Here is a 21450-nt window from a genome sequence, read left to right as displayed (position 1 = left end):
TAGAAGTCGCTGACCTGAGTCTCTAGGGATGACCACGAACACATCGTCAACATAGCGACACCAAAAGGCGATGTGATCTGGTGCGTGTGCAAACGCACGTCCCTCTAACTCCTCCATCACGATGTTTGCTGTGACCGAGCTGACAGGGGAACCCATGGCCGTGCCATGTATCTGCTGGTAGACTGAGTCATTAAATATGATCGCACCCCCTGTTAAGCACAGTCTGAGGGCGGCGGAAATGTCATCGGGTGTGAGACCAGTTCTTTCGTTGAGGGTTCTATCATTGTCCAAGAGTTGTTTTGCACAAGAAATGGCAAGTTCCACAGGGATGGAGGTAAAGAGCGATATGACGTCGAACGATGCCATAACTTGATCCTGCGAGATGGATACAGTGCGAATCCTCTTTATGAATTCAAGAATATTTATTAATGATATTTTTCAAGGTATATCAGGCTTAATGTCTTAGTTTGCAGATGATAGAAGGTTGGCAGGGTGGTTAATGACAGGTGGGTTGATCAAGGGCAGTTGATGTTTAACGTTGACAAATGCAAGGTACTGAATGTTGGTAGCAGTAATCCCTGATTAACGTATCAACTGTGTGGCACCACACTCAGAGTAGTAGAAAATGAAAAGACTTGGGGATAATTATGCACTCAGATGTGAAGTTATGTTAGCAGTACAGACAGGCTGCTGGTACATTAATCTGGGTGAGGTACCACAGTAAGAGCTAGGAAAACTAGATCGATGGGCTGAGAAATGCAGTTGAAGTTTAACATTGAAAATTGAAAGGTAATTCATTTGGGTAGCAGTAATCCCAGGGTAACTTATCAACTGTGTGGTATTACACTCAGAGTATGGAAAATGAAAAGGACCTGAGGTTAATTGTGCAGTTAGATATGAAATTCTCTGAGCAGTGCAGACAGGCTTTCCCAAACAGCTCATGGTGTTTTGTCAATGATATTCAGAAACATTGCTAGCAGGGATAAGGAGATGATTATCTCTTTGTACAAGTCCATGTTTAGGCTGCATCTTGAGTACTGTATAATACACAGATATACAGGTCTGGTGGCCTCACTTTTGGAAGGATGTAGATCTGCTGGAATGGGTGCAAAGAAGGCAACCAGATTGGTGAAGGGAACAGTAAAGTGCTCTTACCAAGAAAGGTTTCAGTTTTGCAAATTGCAGTATTGGGATTAGGAACCTCTGATTGAGGTATTTTAGGCTTTGAATGGATAAAGTAAGTTAAATGTTGATGGCATTCTTCCTCTTGCTGAGACTATGCACATAGGTTTCCATAAATTCAAGTTAAGGAAGGATGGTTGTAGGATACATGTGCAGAAGTTTTCCTTCAGTCAGTGGGTGGTTTGAATAAGTTCAAGGAAGAACTAAACAAATTCTTGGATGGTATGGATTGGTGAAGTTTGTTTTTTTTTGTGCTATAGCAGCTTGTTTTTTTGCATGATTAGCCACTACTACTATTATGCTGTCCAATACAAATGTAAAGTCAACACTACTGTACAGATCAGAAAGATCGAGAATGACCATGTTTATAAACATTTGTAATTTGCTAACAGATTACAAATATTCATAAACAAATTCATGAGAATTGTAATAGAAATACATTAGCCAAACAAAATGAGTAACAAAAGACTATGAGAAAAAATAGAACAGATGCTAGTCAGAATCAAAATTTTAAAAAGAAAATGGATATGGATTGGTGATGTGTTATGAAACTGAGATAAAGTGATTGAGCAGACACCATCAGAATGGAATCCAAAAAGCACATATAAAAGGGGTAGGGCTGAGATGACCTGCAGAAATACAATGTAAAAAGAAATGGTGAAATATAAACAGTCTTGGACAGAAATAAAGAGAGAACTCTGAGTTCAATCAGATAGAGAGCTGCCTTGGAAGGCCTATTCTCCAAATGGCTTAAACAGGATTAAGAAAGTAAGTATAAAAAGCTTACCCTAAATGGACATCAGAATGGAATCCACGAAGCACATATAAAAGGGGTAGTCCTGGGATGACCTGCAGAAGTACACTGTAAAAAGAAATGGTGAAATATAAACAGTCTTGAATAGAGAAGAAAAATGCATGGATGCATATAAATTATCATGTGATATATAGATGCTTACAGATATAAACTACCGGCAATAACATTGTTTGTTTGTTTTTTGGTTTTTAGGAGCATTAGCAACTAAGGCCATATTGCTCCAGGGGGATATGTGGTGGTCATTCCCTGACCTTTCCGCATCCTCCATATTTGGTAGGCACAGGCTCGAACCCCGGTCTAATCAAGAAGCATGTGCTACGCACTGCTGCTCCTGCCCAACTGGCTACTGAGGCACCGCAATAACATTACAAAGAAGGTTAGGCAAGCTATGGCAGATTATTAGAAATCTGGCAAAGAATGCAGAGCTGATCAGCAAAGATTTCTTTCCATATGTAAACACTAGAAGGAAGGGGCTGAATCACTTTGGTTCACTTGATGTCATTGGCTTAACCATTGATGATCCTGCTTAGGTCACTGATAAACTGAATAGATATTGCACATCTACATTCACACATGAGGAATTTTTCAGGGATGGGGATGCCAATAGTCTATCAAACTATCAGAGAGCTAAATGATTTGTGATAACTGAGAGAAATTGTTGAAGCTAAGCACAAAAAAGCACCTGGTATGGATGGCATCTATCGAATTATAATAAGGTAGATAGCAAAATAGGTAAGAAAAGATTTAGCCATAATTATGAGAGCATCCTTGAATCAAGGGGAGATGTGTAAATGTATCCCCAATTCATAAAGAGGATTAAATAGTGACAGGAGTAACTACAGACCTATTAGCTGGACTTCTCTTCCAGTGAAAATAATGGAATCACTGGTTAAAGAAATAATGTGGGACTATCTAGACTGCAATACTATTATATTGCAGTCACAACATGGATTTGTTAAGGGGTGATCTTGTCAGAATGATTGGATACTACAATACAGTAATGAAGGAACTGAGTGCACAGAATAATTTTGACTTTGATTTCAGAATAGGTTTTGATACTGTTGCATACAAAAGACTGCTGTACAAATTAATAATAGTAATAGTATTTGCCATATTGTGCACGGAAGCCACAGTTTTTTGCTGCACTAGACAAAAAAAAAAAGAAAAAGAAAAGAAAAAAAAATAAGCAGATAAGAAAATATAAAATATGTGCCTCCCTCCTCACATAGGTAACTATGTGAGGAGGGAAGTTGACCTTTGAATTTATTCAAACTGTTAGCCTCAGCTATCTGCAAAGGCAACTAGTTGTGGCAGTCAATAACTTGTTGGGTACAAGAGATTACAGTTTAGTCTAAACCGTAATCTGTAACTTTTCCTACAGTTTAGTCTGTAACTGTAACTTTTCTTTTAAACTGTTTAAACTGTAACTTTTCGTAGTTTAGTCTAAACAGCTTCCATCTTCCCCTATAATTTGAATTCATGGCCCCTAGTCCTGGAATTCCTTTTAAGAGAAAATTACACCTTCATTCATTTTACTAATCCTTCTCAGAGTGTTATAACCTCAATCAGGTCATTTATGAGATGCCTGGTTGCCAAACTCTGTATCCCACATAAGCAGAGTCTTTCCGTGTACGTCTGCTATGGTTGTCCCCTTTTGTCAATCTCAGCATGCAGGTAGCCCCTTTCGTTAATCTCAGTATGCAAGTTGTCTGTCTTTGGATCCTTTCAAGGAGCTCATTATATTTTTTTCAGATGGGATTTACATACTTCAATACATTCCAAATGTGGTCTTACAATTGCATTATACAGTGGGATTATTAACTCTACAAGTTAATGTTCAATAAATCATCAATAGCACACCATGAGTTTTCCTGGCTGAGTCTTTACGCTGCTCAGAAAACTTCATATTTGCCCATGTCATAACTTGCAGATCCATTTCTTCCTCCAGTGTTTTTTATTTATCCCCACCAATAAATAAAAATTTTATTTATTTTAATAATTTTTTTATTTATTAGTGTAAGACCTTTACATTATTTCATTCAGTTATGATATGTTATACATATTATTAGTTAGCTACCTAAAATGGATAAATAATATTTTATACTCTATTTTAATATTCTAATTATTTTAACACTTTTAGTCATTAAGATATTACATTACTTAATCAAAAACTTTGTCTCACTTTTCTTCCCACTTTCTTGTCGTTCAGTCCATGTTTAATTCAGCTTTCTAAAAGTAATTATCTTAATTTAACTTTCCAAGGATATACAGAAATCTTCATAATAGTTCAAACAGAATTTCACTATTCTTGCAATAGCTCTGATCTACAATACACCACTTCCCTTGCATTCTTCTCTCCACCATCACCAAGACTAATATGTCCCATATGCCTCAAATGTTCCTGAAATTTATTCTCTGTATAAGTGGAATATTAAATTTTCACTCCATAAATAATATAATAAGACTTCTAACACAATGTTCTTTGAACAGTAATATCACTTGTCTAACCTGCTTGCTTCACAAAGGGAACAATTTCCCTTAACTCATTTTTATATTTTATTTAGTGGATAGAGTGTCTTCTATTGTCCCTGATATTTCTCACCTAATGGATCGTGTTGGTCACAAAGAAAGTTCTGTAAGAATCATAGGGAAAGATGTTGGAGAGAAAATTTCTGAACTTCGAAGAAAAGTTGCATTGGCCCGTGACCAGGCAAATAGGGTTTGTATTCGTTTTTATAAATTTGTAATACATTGTCAAAGAATGCTTTACACTGTTACCATTTTAATTAATATTTAATAAAAATATTATCAAATTATGTTAATTTAAAACTTGCTGATATTCTTCTGAAATCAAATGCAGTGATCCTCCCATGAAAGTATTTTTAACTTCACTTCAGATGAAGGCCACCATAATCAAACCTGAGTCCATGGTATGAAATGCAGATGCCTTCAACTGTGCTTCTACATTCTGTATGAAAGTACATGTTAAAATAGTTTCATACAGAATGTAGAAGCACATCCTGTATGAAAGTATAGGTTAAAATACTATGCTACCATATATTTTCCAAAATAACATTATTGATTATGCTTTGATCCCTGCTGTACAAGTGATTGCTATATGTGTCCTAATTGTAGTCATCATGTATAGCTATATAAACATACACATAACTAATCTCAGCTGTACAGATTTGAGCTCCACACCTGGTTAGTTATAACTACAGGCTCTCTATAAACAGGTATAGAGCATAGCAGTGGAATCCCTCCTCTTATCAGCATGACTGTTACCAATCTTGTTAAAAACACTTTGAAACAATTCTGATATACTTACCTGACCCTCATCCCCATGAGAGTTTGGAAGCATTATATGTTCTTTGAACAGATATTTTTTTGATCCTTCAAGTAGACACTAGACACTGACTCTGATGAGTACAACGAACAACTATATACAGAGAAGTAGAGGGGGGGGCATTAAATCATATTGTCAAATAATGGGGAATTTAACTTCCCAAATATTGACTGGAATTTGTGGGTTGGTCAGTCACACACATGCAAGACTTTTTTTTGGATTTACAATGATTGTTTTCTACAGCAACACATTAGAGAAGCAACCAGAGAGAGTAATACTCTTGATCTGGTTATCAACATTGATTATTCATGCATTGAAATTTTGCAGATAAAGGAACTACTAGGTGGCAGTGATCACAGTGTACTGATGTGGGATTCACTTAAAGATGTAACTACCAACAGGAGTAAAGGGAAGCATTTTTGCTTTGTAGAGGTGACTACAGTGGTCTCAGACAGTTTTTAAATTCTGTACAGTGGGACCAGCAGATTCTAAATGAGAAATATTCAAGGAAGTAATCGTGGAAGCTACTTGGCTTTTCATACCGACTAACAAATACTGTTCAAGGTTTAGGCCTAAGTGGAGGTCAAATGAACTAATTAGACTCATGGCAGAGAAGAAAAATGCATTGGATGGATAAAAATTTTCAGGTGATACAGAAGCCTATGGCAGATATAAGCTAGCCTGTAATCAAGTCACAAAGGAGGTTAGGCAGGCGAAGGCAGATTACGAGAAATCTTTGGCAAAGGATGCTAAGAAAAACAGCAGGAACTTCTTTAGTTATGTAAACTCTAGAAGGAAGGGAATGAATCAGATTGTACCGCTTGATATTGATGGTTCTAGTGTTGATGATCCTGCTCAGCTGACAATTTTTTTTTTTTTTTTTTTTTGTCCTCGCCTTTTTTCCCATTATATGTATGAGGTCAGCGTTTTTTTTTTTTTACTGTTTTGGCACAAAATTTTTACGGCCGGATGCCCTTCCTGATGCCAATTCTCACCCTTTATCCGGGCTGGGGATATACTGTGGTCATTTCTTGACCTTCCGCATCCTCCATATTTGGTGGTCACGGGCTTGAACCCTGGTCTAATCAAGAAGCATGTGCTATTCACTGCTCAGCTGACAATCTGAATGAGAATTTTGCATCTACATTCATACATCAGGAGTTATTAAGGGAAGAGAATGCCAGAAGTTTATTTAACTGTATTAGGGTGCTTAATGAATTTGTAATAACTAAGAGCAAAGTGGAGGAGAAATTGTTGAAGTTAAGTAAGAAAGGCACCCAAAATGGATGGGATCTATCCAGTTATATTAAAGGAGGTGACAATGGTATTAAGTAAACCCTTAGCCATAATTATGAGAGCACCCTTGGATGTAGGGTAAGTCCCCACTGACTGGAGATTTGCAAATGTATTGCCAATTTAAAAAGGTTCACAAGCGTAATTACAGACCAAATAGTTTAATTTCTGTTCCGGGGAAAATAATGGAGTAACTGGTTAAAGATGCATTGCAGGATCATCGAAACAAGACTGCAGTAATAATTCGGACACATCATGAGTTTTTTAAGGGAAAGTCTTGTCTGATAAATTTGATCGTATATTATGACGTGGTCACAAAGGAACTGGATGCAAAAAATAATTTTGATATCATATACTTGGATTTCAGGAAAGCTTTTGACACTTTTGCACACGAAAGACTGCTGTACAAATTGAAGCAGTATAGTTAAGGGTAAATTGCTACAATGGATAAAAGGGTGGTTGAGTGGGAGAAGAAAAGACAGAGAGTGGTAATCAATGGACTGCTCTTCATGGACTAATGTAATGTAATGTAGTGGAGTCCCCCAGGGTTTGGTGTTGGGCCCACTGTTGTTTTGTATATTTATCAATGATATTGATGAAGGTTATCAGGCTTAATGTTGAAGTTTGCAGATGATACAAAGGTTGGCAGGGTTGTTAATGACAGTAATAGCAGTGTACTACTGCAACAGGATTTAGAAAAATTGGGCAGATGGGCTGAGAAGCGGCAACTGAAGTTTAACATTGAAAAATGCAAAGTACTTCATATGGGTAGAAGTAACCCCAGAATAATGTAATAACTGTGTAGTACTACACTTAGGGTGGTAAAAAATTAAAAAGACTTGGGAGTAATTGTGCAGTCAGATATGAAGTTTTCTGAGCAGTGCAGATAGGCTGCCAGTGTAGGTCATGGGGTATTGTCAATGTTATACAGGAATTTTGCTAGTAGAGAAAAGGAGGTGATTATCACTTTGTATAAGGCAATGGTCAGGCCACGCCCTGAGTGCTGCATACAGGTCTGGAGGCCTCATTTTAGGAAGGATGTAGAGTTGCTTGAATGAGTACAGAGAAGGGCAACAAGATTGGTGAGGAGAAAGAAGGGGTGGTCTTACCAAGAAAGGCTTAAGTTCTGCAAATTGCAGTGTCTGGAGACTAGGCATCTGCCTGGTGATCTGATTGAGGTGTATAAGGCCTTGAATGAATTGAGCAGGCTCAATTCTAATGGGATTCTTCCTCTTGCTGAGATTACAAACCTGATGGGGCACAAATTCAAATTGAGAAAAGACAGTTATAGAATAGATGTTCGGAGATTTGCATTTAGCTAGTGGGTTTTTGATTGTTGGAACAAACTTCCATCTGTTGTTTTGGAAGTTGGTAGCTTAAATAATTTCAAGGAGGACCTGGACAAATGTTTAGAAGGATGGAAGTGTGAAATGTGTGGGTTTTTTTTTTTTTTTTGGATTATGCTACATAAGCTTGCTTTCTTGCATCATATGCCTCTGCTAATGCTATTGACAGAATACTGCAACGTATCAACATGGTAGGTGTTGACTACAACTCAGTTGACCCTCTACAGAAAGAAATAGCTAGAGCCATAATAAATCTTTCACATTCTCAGTTAAGCATTGCATATTAATGTACAGAACTTGACAAAATCAAACAGGAACTCTGTTATTTTCCAAGTGGTGTCATTAAATTGACTTGTGCCCCATAAACTAAGGATAATATGTTCCAGAAGTAAGACCTTATCACCACAATCATTATACATTTTTACCACTGCTTCTCTTAACACATCTCAAAGATTTATAAAATGTGCATTAATTGCATTTTATTCCCTACTACAAAGCTGAGATTGATCCCATCTGACATAAAAATGGTTATCCTGCCCCTGTAATAGAATATTATCATATATAGTATGATCTGTAATGATTGTAACAACCTGTACATTCATGAAGTATACAGAAGACTAGAAGACCATTTGGAGCATCATGATGCTATCATCAGATAAATGGACTGTAATAAATCAGCGCTTAACTAGGCATAAATTGGGATGTTGTTGCCAATATTAATCCCAAAAATGCAGAAATTATTGGCACTTCATCAAAATATCATATAAATAACACCTCTGACCACTTTAGGTATTATTTCCAAATCATAGCCTTCATAGGTACATACTGTAAGATCAAGGCATTATTAAACATCATCTTTTCAATATATACTGAAAATAACATTACAAAATATGACAGAGACTGGAGGCAGCATATTCAGAATCTCCAGACAATACTGGGATAATACAGTGGTCTCAGACAGTTTTTAAATTCTGTACAGTGGGATCACCTGACGATGTTACCAACAGTAAATTCTAAGTGGGAAACATTCAAGGAATTAATCGTGGATGCTACTAAAAGTTTCATACCTATTAAGAAATATTTTTCAAGGTTTAGGCCTAAATGATTATCAAATGAACTAATGAGACTCATGACAGAGAAGAAAAATGCATGGGATGCATATAAATTATCAAGTGACTCAGAAGCCTATGGCAGATATAAGCTAGTCTGTAATGAGGTCACAAAGGAGGTTAGGCAGGTGAAGGCAGATTACGAGAAATCTTTGGAAAAAGATGCTAAGAAAAACAACAAGGATTTCTTTACTTATATAAACTCTAAAAGGAAGGGGATGAATCTGATTGGTTCACTTGATATTGATGATTCGACTGTTGATGATCCTGCTCAGATAGCAAACAAACTGAATGAGTATTTTGCATCTACATTCACACATGAGGAGTTATTAAGGTTTGAAAATGGCAGAATGTAGCAGGGTGCTTAATGATTTTATAATAACTGAGAGCAAAGTTGAGGAGAAATTGTTGAAGTTAAACATAAGAAAGGCACCTGGGGTGGATTGGATCTATCCAGTTATATTAAAGGAGGCGGCAAAGCAACTAAGCACACCCTTAGCCATAATTATGAGAGCATCCTTGGACTCGGGAGGTCCCCACGGACTGGAGATGTGCAAATGTATCCCCAATTCACAAAGGGGGATCAAAGGGTGACACAAGTAATTACAGACCAGTTAGTTTAACTTCTGTTCCTAAGTACTCTTAGGAGTGATGAATTCCCAAACCAGGGAAAGATCACTCTATCCCTCACAACTATAGACCTATTTCTCTTACCAGCTGCTTGAGTAAAACCCTAGAAAAAATGATACACCACTGACTGACATGGTATCTTAATTCCAAAAATCTTTCTGATAACCAATTTGGTTTCAGAAAAAATCGTCAAAATGGTCAAAATTGACACAAATATCAGGAATGCATTTATCCATAATGAGAATCTTGTAATGGTATGCCTTGACATAGAGAAGGCCTTTGATTACCACCTGGCATTTTGATATCTTGAAAGATCTTCATTCTCCTGACCTGAGAGGCCACTTACCATAATTCATACAAAACTTCCTTTAGCATAGATCTTTTCAAGTCCACCATTGGTAAGTCCTCTTGCAAATCTACATAGTACATAGTCCTCTTGCAAATCTCAGTGCTACCCTACTTGCAATAAGAATAAATCATATAACCAAATGTATTCCTAATCCTGTAAACTCATACCTCTATGCCAGTGATCTGACTGTTTCCTGAAGTTCATAGAATATGAATTTCATTGAAAGGCAACTACAAATCTCACTTGACAATATTGAACTATGGATGATGCAGAATGGATCCCAACTATCTCATCAGAAATATAGTGTCATTCACTTTTGTAATAAACGAAAGATGCATCCTGACCCAGAGCTACTCTTAACAAATCATCCAATCTCGGTTATGAATAGCATTCTCCTCCTCAGTCTGATTTTTGATAGTAAGCTTAATTTCTTAGAACATGTCAAATACCTCCGAACTACTTGCCAGAAAAAATGAACATACTCAGAGTTCTTCCTTTAAAAACATGGGGTGCAGACTGCTACACCCTTCTTCACTTGTATAGAACTCTAATTAGGTCTTGTCTTTATTACTGTGTCCCAGTGTATGACTCTGCTATGGAGAGCATGATAGCACGGCTTGCCCTTATTCAACATTCTGCCCTCAGGATTGCTTATAGAACATTGCCAATACAAAGTCTTTGTATTGAAGCCCATGAAGTTCCACTCTGACTCAGAAGAAAGGTGTTACTTCTGAATTATGCAACTAAAATTTGAAGCATGTCTACCCATCCCATTTGACCAACACTTAGTAATCTACAGTTTAAAATGTTCGATAGAAATAAACCCAGCAGTTCAGCCAAACTGGTATTGGATTGCAGGCATTATCAGGAACTTGGAATGTACACTCGAAAAAGTAATGATGGTATGCTTCTGCAACAGGATCTAGAAAAGTTGTGCAGATGGGCTGATAGGTGGCAGCTGAAGTTTAACATGCAAACATCAAATGCAAAACACTGCATGTTTAACATCATGTTTAACATCAAATGCAAAATACTGCATAAGGGTAGTAGTAACCCCAGAGTAAGAACTGGAGTAATTGTGCAGTCAGATATGAAGTTTTCAGAGCATTGCAGACAGGCTGCCAGAGCAGCTGATGGGGTCTTGTCAATGATATATTGGAATTTTGCTAGTAGGGATAAGGAGGTGATTATCCCCCTTGTATAAGGTAATGGTGAGGTCACACCTGGAGTACTGCAGAGAGGTCTGGAGGCCTCATTTTAGGAATAATGGAGAGCTGCTGGAATGAGTACAGAGAATGGCAACAAAATTGGTTAGAGGAACAGAGTGTTGTTCTTACCAAGAAAGACTTAAGTAATTTCAAGGCCTCCGTAGCCGAGTGGTCAGGAGCGGGAGTGCAGTAGCACACGCTCTTTGAGTAGACCGGGGTTCAAGCCCCTGACTGCTGAATACGGTCGATCTGCCAACCCGCACTGGACCAGCGTGGCAGATTATGGTCCGTTTCCTTCAACATGAATTGTTGAGGAGGCTTCCATCCTGCAGTGGGTTGATAATGGCTGCACTTTACTTTTTTTTACTGCAAATTTCTGCATCTGGAGACTAGGCGCCTGTGACATGATCTGATTGAGGTGTATAAGGCTTTGTATGGTTTGAGCAAGCTCAACACTGATGGGATTCTTCCTCTTGATTTGATTATGCATTTGGTGGGGGGGAGCATAAATTCAAATTGAGGAAAGACGGATGCAAAATAGATATGTGGAAATTTGCCTTTAGCCGGCAGTAAGTCATTGATTGCTGAACAGACTTCCATCTATAATTGTGGAAGTTGATAGCTTAAATAGATTCAAGGAAGAATTGAACTAACTTTTGAAATGGGAAGTTACTGTTTGCATCATATGCTACTAATAATTCTAATGCTAAATGTTGTCAAAATTATTGACTATCTAGTTTCTTTCTTACTGCATCATAGTATGTGATCAGATTGGTCTTGACCTTCATCTTAAAAAAATCATGCTGTAGATGGCAATCAGTTGCAACCAGTTGAATGGGCCTTTAAGAATTCCTCTAGTCTGCTACAGGATTTGAACCAAGACCTCTCACAACAAGTGGCTAAGCTGCTATATTGTCAATGAGTAGTTTTATTTGGTCTTTTTCTTATTCAACCTATGATGCAAAATTTCTATTTAGTTGATTGTGGATTTACTTCCACATGGACTATGCCAGATTTTACTCACATCAATGCAGATTCTCCCATCACCAAAAGCACTGCATCCCTGCATGTACCAATGATTCTCAAACTTAGAATATTCCAACCCCTCAATGTCATTGTGGGTAAATGACTGCTTCACTTTTTTTGCAATGGTTAAAAAATAGTCCTATCAGTTAATAAATAAACATTATGTTCTGTCAATGAATTTTTACATCTTTGCAATTAGAGAAAAGGATGCTGTTATTCCCATATATAAAATGATAATGGACCCACACTTGGAAAATATTGTTATTGGGTCTGGCAGCTGTACCTAAAGAGGAAAGAATTTTTAGGGAAGGTTAAAAAAAGCCAGATTAATCTTGGCCAGTAAAATGAATGGGGGGCTATATCCTTACTGGTAGGAAAGACAAGAAATAGGGAGTACAAATATATATAGGAAGTAACTGAAGGATGGATTTCCTGAGGTTTACCTCTGGGCATCATGCTGTAGACAGATGTTATAAATTACCATTCAAGTGACCAAAGCATATAGTTTGTAATGTGGAATTGCATGATGACTATACTGGCAACAGGAAAAGTATAATTATTTATCTTTTCTTTTTTGGCACTAGATAAAAGTCCTCTTCCTTGTATTGTTTAACCATTCTAATACTAGTCATCTTACACAGAGCCTGAATTAATGTGATTATGCAACTGTTTTTACATTCTGTTCCTATATTAGGCAATGAAGGTTTATGAATGTAGCAATATTTCACAGTTTCAACTCTTTCTAGCAAATCCCTTAAACGATTAAGACCTTAAACCCCTAAAATAATTTTATAATTACCCTACATTATTTTAGTTTTCCTCCAGTTCATTCCTAAGTCAAGCATTACTATATGATTGTAGTATGTAATACACATACTACATTCAAGTTTTTTCTAGAAAAAAGAAAGGCATGAGAAGAGAGAAAGAGAGATTTCAGTTTATTAATAAAGCTTTAACATTTATTGAAAGTAGATATAACTAATCTGTGTCTTATTTTATTTATTTATTTTTTTTTTTTTTTCAGATTAAACTTGGAGTGACTTTTTTTCCCAACACCACGCTACAGTTGAGAAATCCAGAAGGTTTGCACCGTACTGCTACATATTCTCAGTTATCACTGTACTTCAAAACAGAAGAACAGTATAATCTTCTAATATATATTGGTAATGAACCTGGAACACATGCAAAATTAAAAAGGGTACAAACTGTGAGTGTTTATAGTTTTGAATATGTCATCGTTAATTTTGAGTTTTATTGTACTTTATTTATAAGTGCATTAAAAATTGCCATAATCATGTTTATATATATATAATATGAGTGGTCTATTTACAGAAATATTAATGCAGCATTCAAACATATTTCCATGGTACTTTCCTTCTGATTACATCTCTTAAATCAGTGGTGTCCAACCTATGGGCCGGATCCGGCCCGCGAATAATTTTTATAAGGCCTGCGCGGAAAGTGAACTAAAACAGCATGGATCGCCACTGCATGTACAGGCATGCATGCATCCAGCTCAACTGTATCAAACATGTACATGTGGTTCAGTGCAGTCATATGTACACTAAATACAGTTATGTATTTTAATATAGCTTGTTTGTTGCATTGAACTAATTATTAATTTGTATTGAATTAAAAAAAAGTTATTCTTAAAATCATTCAATTTGGGGTGTTTTTGATCCAAGGTGGACTGAAGACTATTTCTTCGTTGATTACCACGAAAAAGCAGTGTGTTTGGTGTGTCAGGAGACTGTGTGAGTTTTTAAAGAATATAATTTACAACGACACTGATTCCAATCATAAATCTTATCATCAACATAAAGGAGTGCTGCGAAAAGAAAAGTGTTCAAAGTTACAAAACGAATTAAGAAAACAACAAAACATACTGAAAACGTATCAGTCAAGAAATTTATCTGCTGTATGTGCCAGTTATCAAGTTGCACATTTGATCTCTTTTGAAAGTAAACCATTCAACAATGGTGAATTTGTTATGCATTTTTTGTTGAAAGTTGTGGAAGAAATTTGTCCGGAGAAACGAACAATGATAAAGGACATTAGCTTGTCTCAACAAAAAATATGCGAAGAGTAGGAAGATATTGGAAAGAATTTGTTTGAACAACTTTTGGAAAACATAAAACAAATGAAATATTTTAGTATGGCACTGGATGACAATACTGATGTAAATGACACAGCCGAACTCCTCATCTTCATACGTGGAATTAATAATACTTTTGTACCAGTTGAAGATTTACCTGATCTACAGAGTATGCGCGGAACAACTACAGGTTAAAATCTTTTTGAAAATTTTTGCCAATCTATCGAAAAGTTAAGATTGAAAACCTGGTAGGAGTCATAACTGGCGGTGCAAAAAATATGATTGGTAAAAACATTGGGCTTATGGGTAGGATAACCGAGAAAATGATAGATATCTGAGCTGAAACTTCGATTAGAATTCAATTCATTGTGCATCAAGAAGCTCTTTATGGGGAAAGTATTGGATCTCCAACACATTATGAATGTGGTTATTTCTACTGTAAATTTTACAAGATCACATGGCCTTAATGTGGCTGTTGAAACATCACCGAATGTTTCAACACAGAAAAAGGGAAACCAATAAAACAACTATCAAATATGGAGTGGCTGTTTGATATTGCAATTCATATATACATTTCTAGTCATTTAAATGCTGTTAATTTAAAACTAAAGGGAAAGGAAAATTGGTCTGATTTGTTTTGTGACAAATCAGACCAATTTTCCTTTCCCTTTTGTGACATCAAATCATTTTAGAATAAGTTGTTATTATTTAAATCACAATTGAGCAAGACAATTTAGTTCATTTTCAATGTTGTACTGAGTTTCATTTTCAATGTCGTTATTACAATCAGGGCCGTGCTGTGCTATGATACAGAGAGGCGGCCGCATCAGGCGCCACCATAAGGGGGCAGCATAAGCAGCGAAATCAAAATACAATTTTGAACCATTCAATAATTAAAAATCTTTATGCAACGCTTTTCTATATTGGTCTATGTTATTCCGATATTGATGTATCTGATTTATGATTTATCGCACACCTCTGCCTAAGCGCTTTCGGTACCCTTTGATTTCGGTTTCTGGTGCAGGTGCATCGTTGGCGAGCGCTCGCCGAAAGACTTTTGATCTGACAGCGCGAAGCTATTATTTTTGTTTGTAATATACCGTGCGGCCGCTGCTAAAAGCTGAGACGGCAATTATCACAAAAGACAATTGCACGTGTTACGTGTTGATAGTTCTGCTTTGAGCTTACAATTATTGACAATATTTGATTTTAATGTTAGTTTGTCTCGAGAAGTGGCAAGTGGCTGTGCTGTGTTTAAATCAGTAAATCAGATATATAATATATCTGTATCAGTATAATATTTTTGCATTTATACTAATTCAGCTTTTGTGTTTAAAAAGTAGATCAGGTAAGAGAATTATTGTTTTTTAGAGCAATTGTAGTTACTTATTATCATTGAAAATGATTATGTTATGACAATAGGGACTCGAATTAAAAAGTAGCATTTGCATGGACTGGGTATCTCAGGTGTGGAACATGTGCCTGTGTGTGATAGATAGAGTTATTTAGGTAATATTGGGCTACTTTTGCATTCTGTGTGTGATAGATAGAGAGTTGCTTAGGAAATATTGCATTTGCCTACTTTTGCATTTGCCTACTTTTGCGTTTGTTATTTATTGCTCTATTTTTACCAAATTCATATACGTTGAAGTGGAGACAATACAATAACAAGTTAAAGAAAGGCATATGTCAAAACGGCTGCTAGCTGTAAATTTGACAGATATTCGTTATCTATTTATTATGGTCAGGCCACACCTTGAGTACTGTATACAGGTCTGGAGGCCCCATTTCAAGAAGGATAGAGCTGCTGGAACGAGTACAGGGAAGGGCAACAAGATTAGTGAATGGAACACAGGGTTGCTCTTACGAAGAAAGGCTTAAGTTTTGCAAATTACAGTGTCTGGAGACTAGGCACCGGCGAGGTGATCTGATAGAGTGTATAAAGCCTTGAATGGTTTGAGCATGCTCAGTGCTGATGGGATTCTTCCTCTTGCTCAGAATAATCACCTGAGAGGGCATAAATTCAGATTGAGGAAAGACAGATGTAGGATAGATGTGCGGAAATTTGCCTTTAGCCACCGGGTAGTTGGTTGGTTGGTAGAACAGACTTCCATCCCTTGTTGTGGAAGTTGATAGCCTAAATAAATTTAAGGCTCAGCTGGACAGGTATTTCGAACGAACAGAGGGGTGAAATGGAAGTGGTTTTTTTTTTTTTTTTTTGGCTGATGCTGCATAAGCTTGCTTTCTTGCATCATATGCCTCTACTAATGCTAATGCTAAAGCTATAGGTACATAGACTGTAATTCAATGTCGGTATGGATAAACATCATGAGTTAACTGACTTTGAAAGAGGGATAATAGTGGGTGCCCGATGCATGAGTCACTCTATTGCGGAGGTGGTACAAAAACTGCACAAATTCTGTTTTGACAGTATCGAGAGTGTATCAGGAATACACCGTTTCCAGAATAACATCTCATCATGGGCAGCGTTGTGGGCGGAGAAAGGTGGTGGATGAATGTGGCCATCAATGTCTGTCTCACGTTGTTTCAGCTAACTGGAGAGCAACAGTGGTGCAAATCACCGCAGGCTTCAATGGGGGAAGAGGCAGAAACGTCTCCACCAAGATCATCAGGCAGTCATTAGCCACAATAGGTTATGGGAGCCGCCGACCCACCAGAATCCCATTGCTAACACCACGACACAGGACTCTACTCCTCAACTGAGCGAAAGAACAGATGATTGGAGATGGTTCTCCTGGTTTTCCAGTTATTTCAAATGGACAGGAGGGTGTGTATCAGGCAGAAACCGCACAAAGCCATGCAACTATCATATCAACAAGGAACTGTTCAGGCAGATGGACAGTCATTAATTGTCTGGGGCATGTTCAGCTGGCACATGGTGAGACCTCTCTAAATGCATCTCTGAATGGTCCAGGTTACGTGTCCATCCTTGCAGACTATCTGCATCCTTTCAATGTAACCTTGCACCCATAGGCAATGGACTCTTCCAGCAGGACAATGCACCTCCCCATAGAGCCATGGTGACTAGAAAATGGTTTGAAGAGCATTTGGCAGATTTTTTCACCATGGAATGACCTCCCCATTCACTGGACATGAATATGTCCTGTGGAGCATCTTTGGGATGCTGGGGAAAAGTCTGTTCGAGCTTTGGATCCACCACCCGGGAATGCGATGGAATTATGGACAGCACTGCATCAAGCGTGGATGGAAATACCTGTGGAATGCTTTTATGAACTAGTGGACTCAATGCCTTGCCGTGTGACTACCCTTATCCGGGCGAAAGGTGGGTCTACCCATTACTAGGTAGGTATTCCCCAATTTCTGTCCACTCAGTGTAGTTTCTCACACTTAACAGATTCAGGCTGCAAGAAACAGTTTCTTACTGCAAATTACTAATTTTTCAAGTGGAATTTAATTTTTGTATCAAGTTTTTTATTTACAATTAATTTTTTTACATTTATTAAATGTAAACAAGACAATATTATTATATGGTTATAATAATATTGCTGATTTTGAGAAAAATAATGTCATCATAAGAAAAAAAATACAGAAAAATCAAATGCCACCAAAAAGAGATGTTTTCAAAAGTCAGTGTGAAACCCTAATTTGTGATATTGTAGTTTTAAACTTGGAGAGACAACACTTAAGAATGCCTACTTGGCCATGGGCTTCACAATTTGTGAAGGCAGGGGTAGCCCACAGGAAGCAGGTCGGATACCGCATACTTAAACCAACAGTTCAAATTCATAAAATACCATGCTCCTAGCATTAGTGTATAAGTAACTGCTCTAGGTAACTCTAACACAGCCTGTATAATATTCCTTAATGACATTAGCAAAAAAATACAGAGGAAGTAGTTTGGCCAAAGAGAACAAGGCAACTGGGGGTGGGCTGATTGAATTTATCCAGTTATATTAAAAGAAGCATTACCACACTTTATCTATAATATGTATAACGTCCTTGAATTCAGGGGTTATCAACAGAGACTGAAGATGTGAAAATGTCTCTCTCTTATTCACAGGGCTGGTTCAAAGAATGATGTGGTTATCTACAGACCTCTAAACTTGACTTTTGTATCAGGGAAAATAATAGAGTCAGTAATTAAAGAAGTAATGCAAGTTCATCTTGATAAGGAATGGTGCTATAAGATAATTACAGTACAGTATGGATTTGTTAGAGGGAGATCATGCCTGATCAATCTTATTAGCTACTGGTGATTACAAATGAAAATTTTGAATATACCTATATAGATTTCAATAAAGTCCACTTGAATAATTGTATAAATTGGAGAAATATAGAATTATGGGCAAGGGATAGAATCTATCCGATAGATAAAAGAATGGTTAAGGGTGGTTGAAGACGGAGTAGACAGTTACTTGTCTTCATGGACTGTTATGGGTGGGATACCACAATGTTCAGTTTTAAGCCCCTTATGCTTTTAATATTTATTGATGACACTGGTGTAAGCATTTCAAGAGTGATGTCTAAGTTTCTGATGATACAAGTATGGGCAGGGGTGTCAGTGATAGTAATTAAGGTATGGTATTTTAAGAATATCTGGATAAACTGGGCAGATAGGATGAAAATGGCACTTGAGGCTTAACATTGATAAATGCATTTGAGTAGCAGTAACATACCATTTGGGTAGAACCAAACTCAAGTTAGTTGAGAAGGTAAAAAAGACATAGGGATAATTTTAGAGTTTAACATGAAATTCTCTGAACATAACAAGCAGACTGTCACTGATATGCAGTAACTTTGCCAACAGAGACAAAGAGGTGATTATCTCATTGTATAAAAAAATGGTTAGGCCACATCTGGAATACTGCATACAGATTTGGAAACCTCATTTTTGGCAGTAAGTATATAGATCTGTTGGAAATAGTTCAAAGGAAAGTGATATGATTAGTTGTAGTACAAAAGGACTCTCTTACCAAAGAAGATGAAGATTCTATAAATTGCAGCATCTGGAAACACACACACACAACAGGAATATAAATTTAAATTGAAGCAGGACAGGTTGTGCAGAAATTTTCCTTCATCCAGAGAGTGCTTGATTTTTGGAATGAGCTGCCACATGATATTGTGGAAGTGGATGGTTTGAATAATTTTGAAAGGATAATTGGGCAAATTATTAGAATGACAATTTTTTTTTTTTTTATTTGATAGAAATATCATGAATTGTTGAGGAGGCTTCCATCCTGCAGTGGGTTGATAATGGCTGCACTTTACTTTACTTTTTTTTATATAAATACACAATATTTAATGTAAAAAAGATCACTGTATCACTGCAGTTTAGCACATTAACTTTGGAAATGTATGTAGAAGGTGATTATTATTGCATAATTTAAATAGGAGTAACAATTTAAGTTACAATTACTTAACTCAGAGCCAGTCCTAGAGTTTGAAAAGTGGGTTCCCCAGGCATGAGAATTAATGTTGGGAGGAAAAGACAGCCAGCAGACTTTTCTTTTGCTGGTTTTTGGGGGTAGGGCAGGCTTTCTTGGTGTTTTGAACTGTTTTCAGTCGTCCAGGGCAATGCACTCTAGCAATTCAAAATGCTGGAGTTAACAAATTATAAAATGAGTGAGAAGTGACCAGAATTGCTGTGTGACTAACATGATTCAAACTCTTCACACTTTATACAGTCGCAATAAAATAATCAATAACCTGAAAACATGAAATGACTTTTTAAAAAATTGAAATGGTTTCCCCAGGCTATAAATTAAAGTGTTCTAAATTTCTAATTTCTGTTTACAGAAATCACTTTAATCTAATACTTAAAATATATTTTCATAAAAAAATTACAGAAAGCAAAATTAATAAACCTAAATAATTACATAAAGACAGACTTTTTTTTTTTTTTTAATAGGATGACTTTTTGGCATTAGAAATTCGTGATGGACATTTAGTACTTACAGTGGATATGGGATCAGGTTCCAAAGAAATTCAGCATGATAGTTATGTTTCAGATGGTAAATGGCATCAAGCAATTATCGAAAGGTATGTTTTTATTAAAGAAAATTCTTGCATAATTAACTCACTGAGAAGCTAGGAATATTTTATTCTAGTTATTTCTTATATTTGAAATATTATAATTTAAAAACAGGAAGTGAACTCAGGACCACAGCACAATTGCATCCTACTTTTCAAGATACCACATAATCAACATTAGAATGCATAATTATGATTTTTTATAAATATATACAACTAACTATAAAATATCATAAAATAGTGTGATTACTATAAAAAACAAATAAAAAAAACTTTCTGCGTATAGATAAGCTTACTGACTGAAATAGTGCAAATTTACTCTATTTCAGTCAGAAGGGCTTCCTAATTGCTGTGCGGTCTACTCTATGTTAATTTTAGTAGATTTGGCTGTAATTATCTATCTATACATTAAAAAGGTTTTCCTCCTAGTAATATTTATTCAAGAGGGCGGGGCAATTACATCACTACAAATGCACAGGTAAATACAGTTATTACATTGTTGTCTTCCATTGAAAGACAACTGTCTCCATAACATTCACCAACCTCGTGAAACCCAAGGGGCTCACATCTGGCTTGGCACACCCAGGGTTCTAAGCTGGATATCATCATTCTTCTCTTTCTTGGTGATTCCCTTCTACTTCTGACTCTTTCCTCTCTGTCTCTGTTAACTGAGGATTTTTTTTTTTTTTTTTTTGGCTGGTGCAGCAAAAGCCTCTGGCTTCCTTGCACCATGTAGTTAATGATAATAATAAAAAATAATAATAATAACGTGCTTCACTGTCTAATACATGACCTCGCCCAGCATTATTTGATGTTCCATTGTAATGTCAGCTGATGAAGGGATCCGATATAGTTTATATATTTGTAAATAGTTTAGTATTTTGTAAATATTTTAAATATTTGTATAGTTTGTAAATATTTTAGTCCTGCTCTTTTGGATGCAACAATATTCCTCATGCATTATGGAACCTGAAGCAAAAGGCCTTTTCCTAAGTGACCTATGTAAATGCAGGTAAATAATTACATAGTGATATTTA

General features: G+C 36.5%; 1 protein-coding gene across 1 annotated transcript in view; it reads left to right on the top strand.

The window, feature by feature from the left end:
* LanA (laminin subunit alpha) overlaps positions 1-21450 on the top strand; it is a 1178005-nt gene that overhangs the window by 915789 nt on the left and 240766 nt on the right. Inside the window, exons 48-50 of the mRNA XM_090374120.1 lie at positions 4561-4715; positions 13328-13510; positions 20292-20422. Coding sequence (XP_090230246.1) covers positions 4561-4715; positions 13328-13510; positions 20292-20422 — 469 coding nt within the window. The remainder of the gene's footprint in view (positions 1-4560; positions 4716-13327; positions 13511-20291; positions 20423-21450) is intronic.

This window comes from Mastigoproctus giganteus, chromosome 5, assembly GCF_048544385.1.
Source record: "Mastigoproctus giganteus isolate SK-2022 chromosome 5, ASM4854438v1, whole genome shotgun sequence".
Taxonomy (NCBI): Eukaryota; Metazoa; Arthropoda; class Arachnida; order Uropygi; family Thelyphonidae; genus Mastigoproctus; species Mastigoproctus giganteus.
The sequence above is the reverse complement of the archived record's forward strand: the minus strand, read 5'-3'. Positions and strand labels throughout refer to the sequence as shown.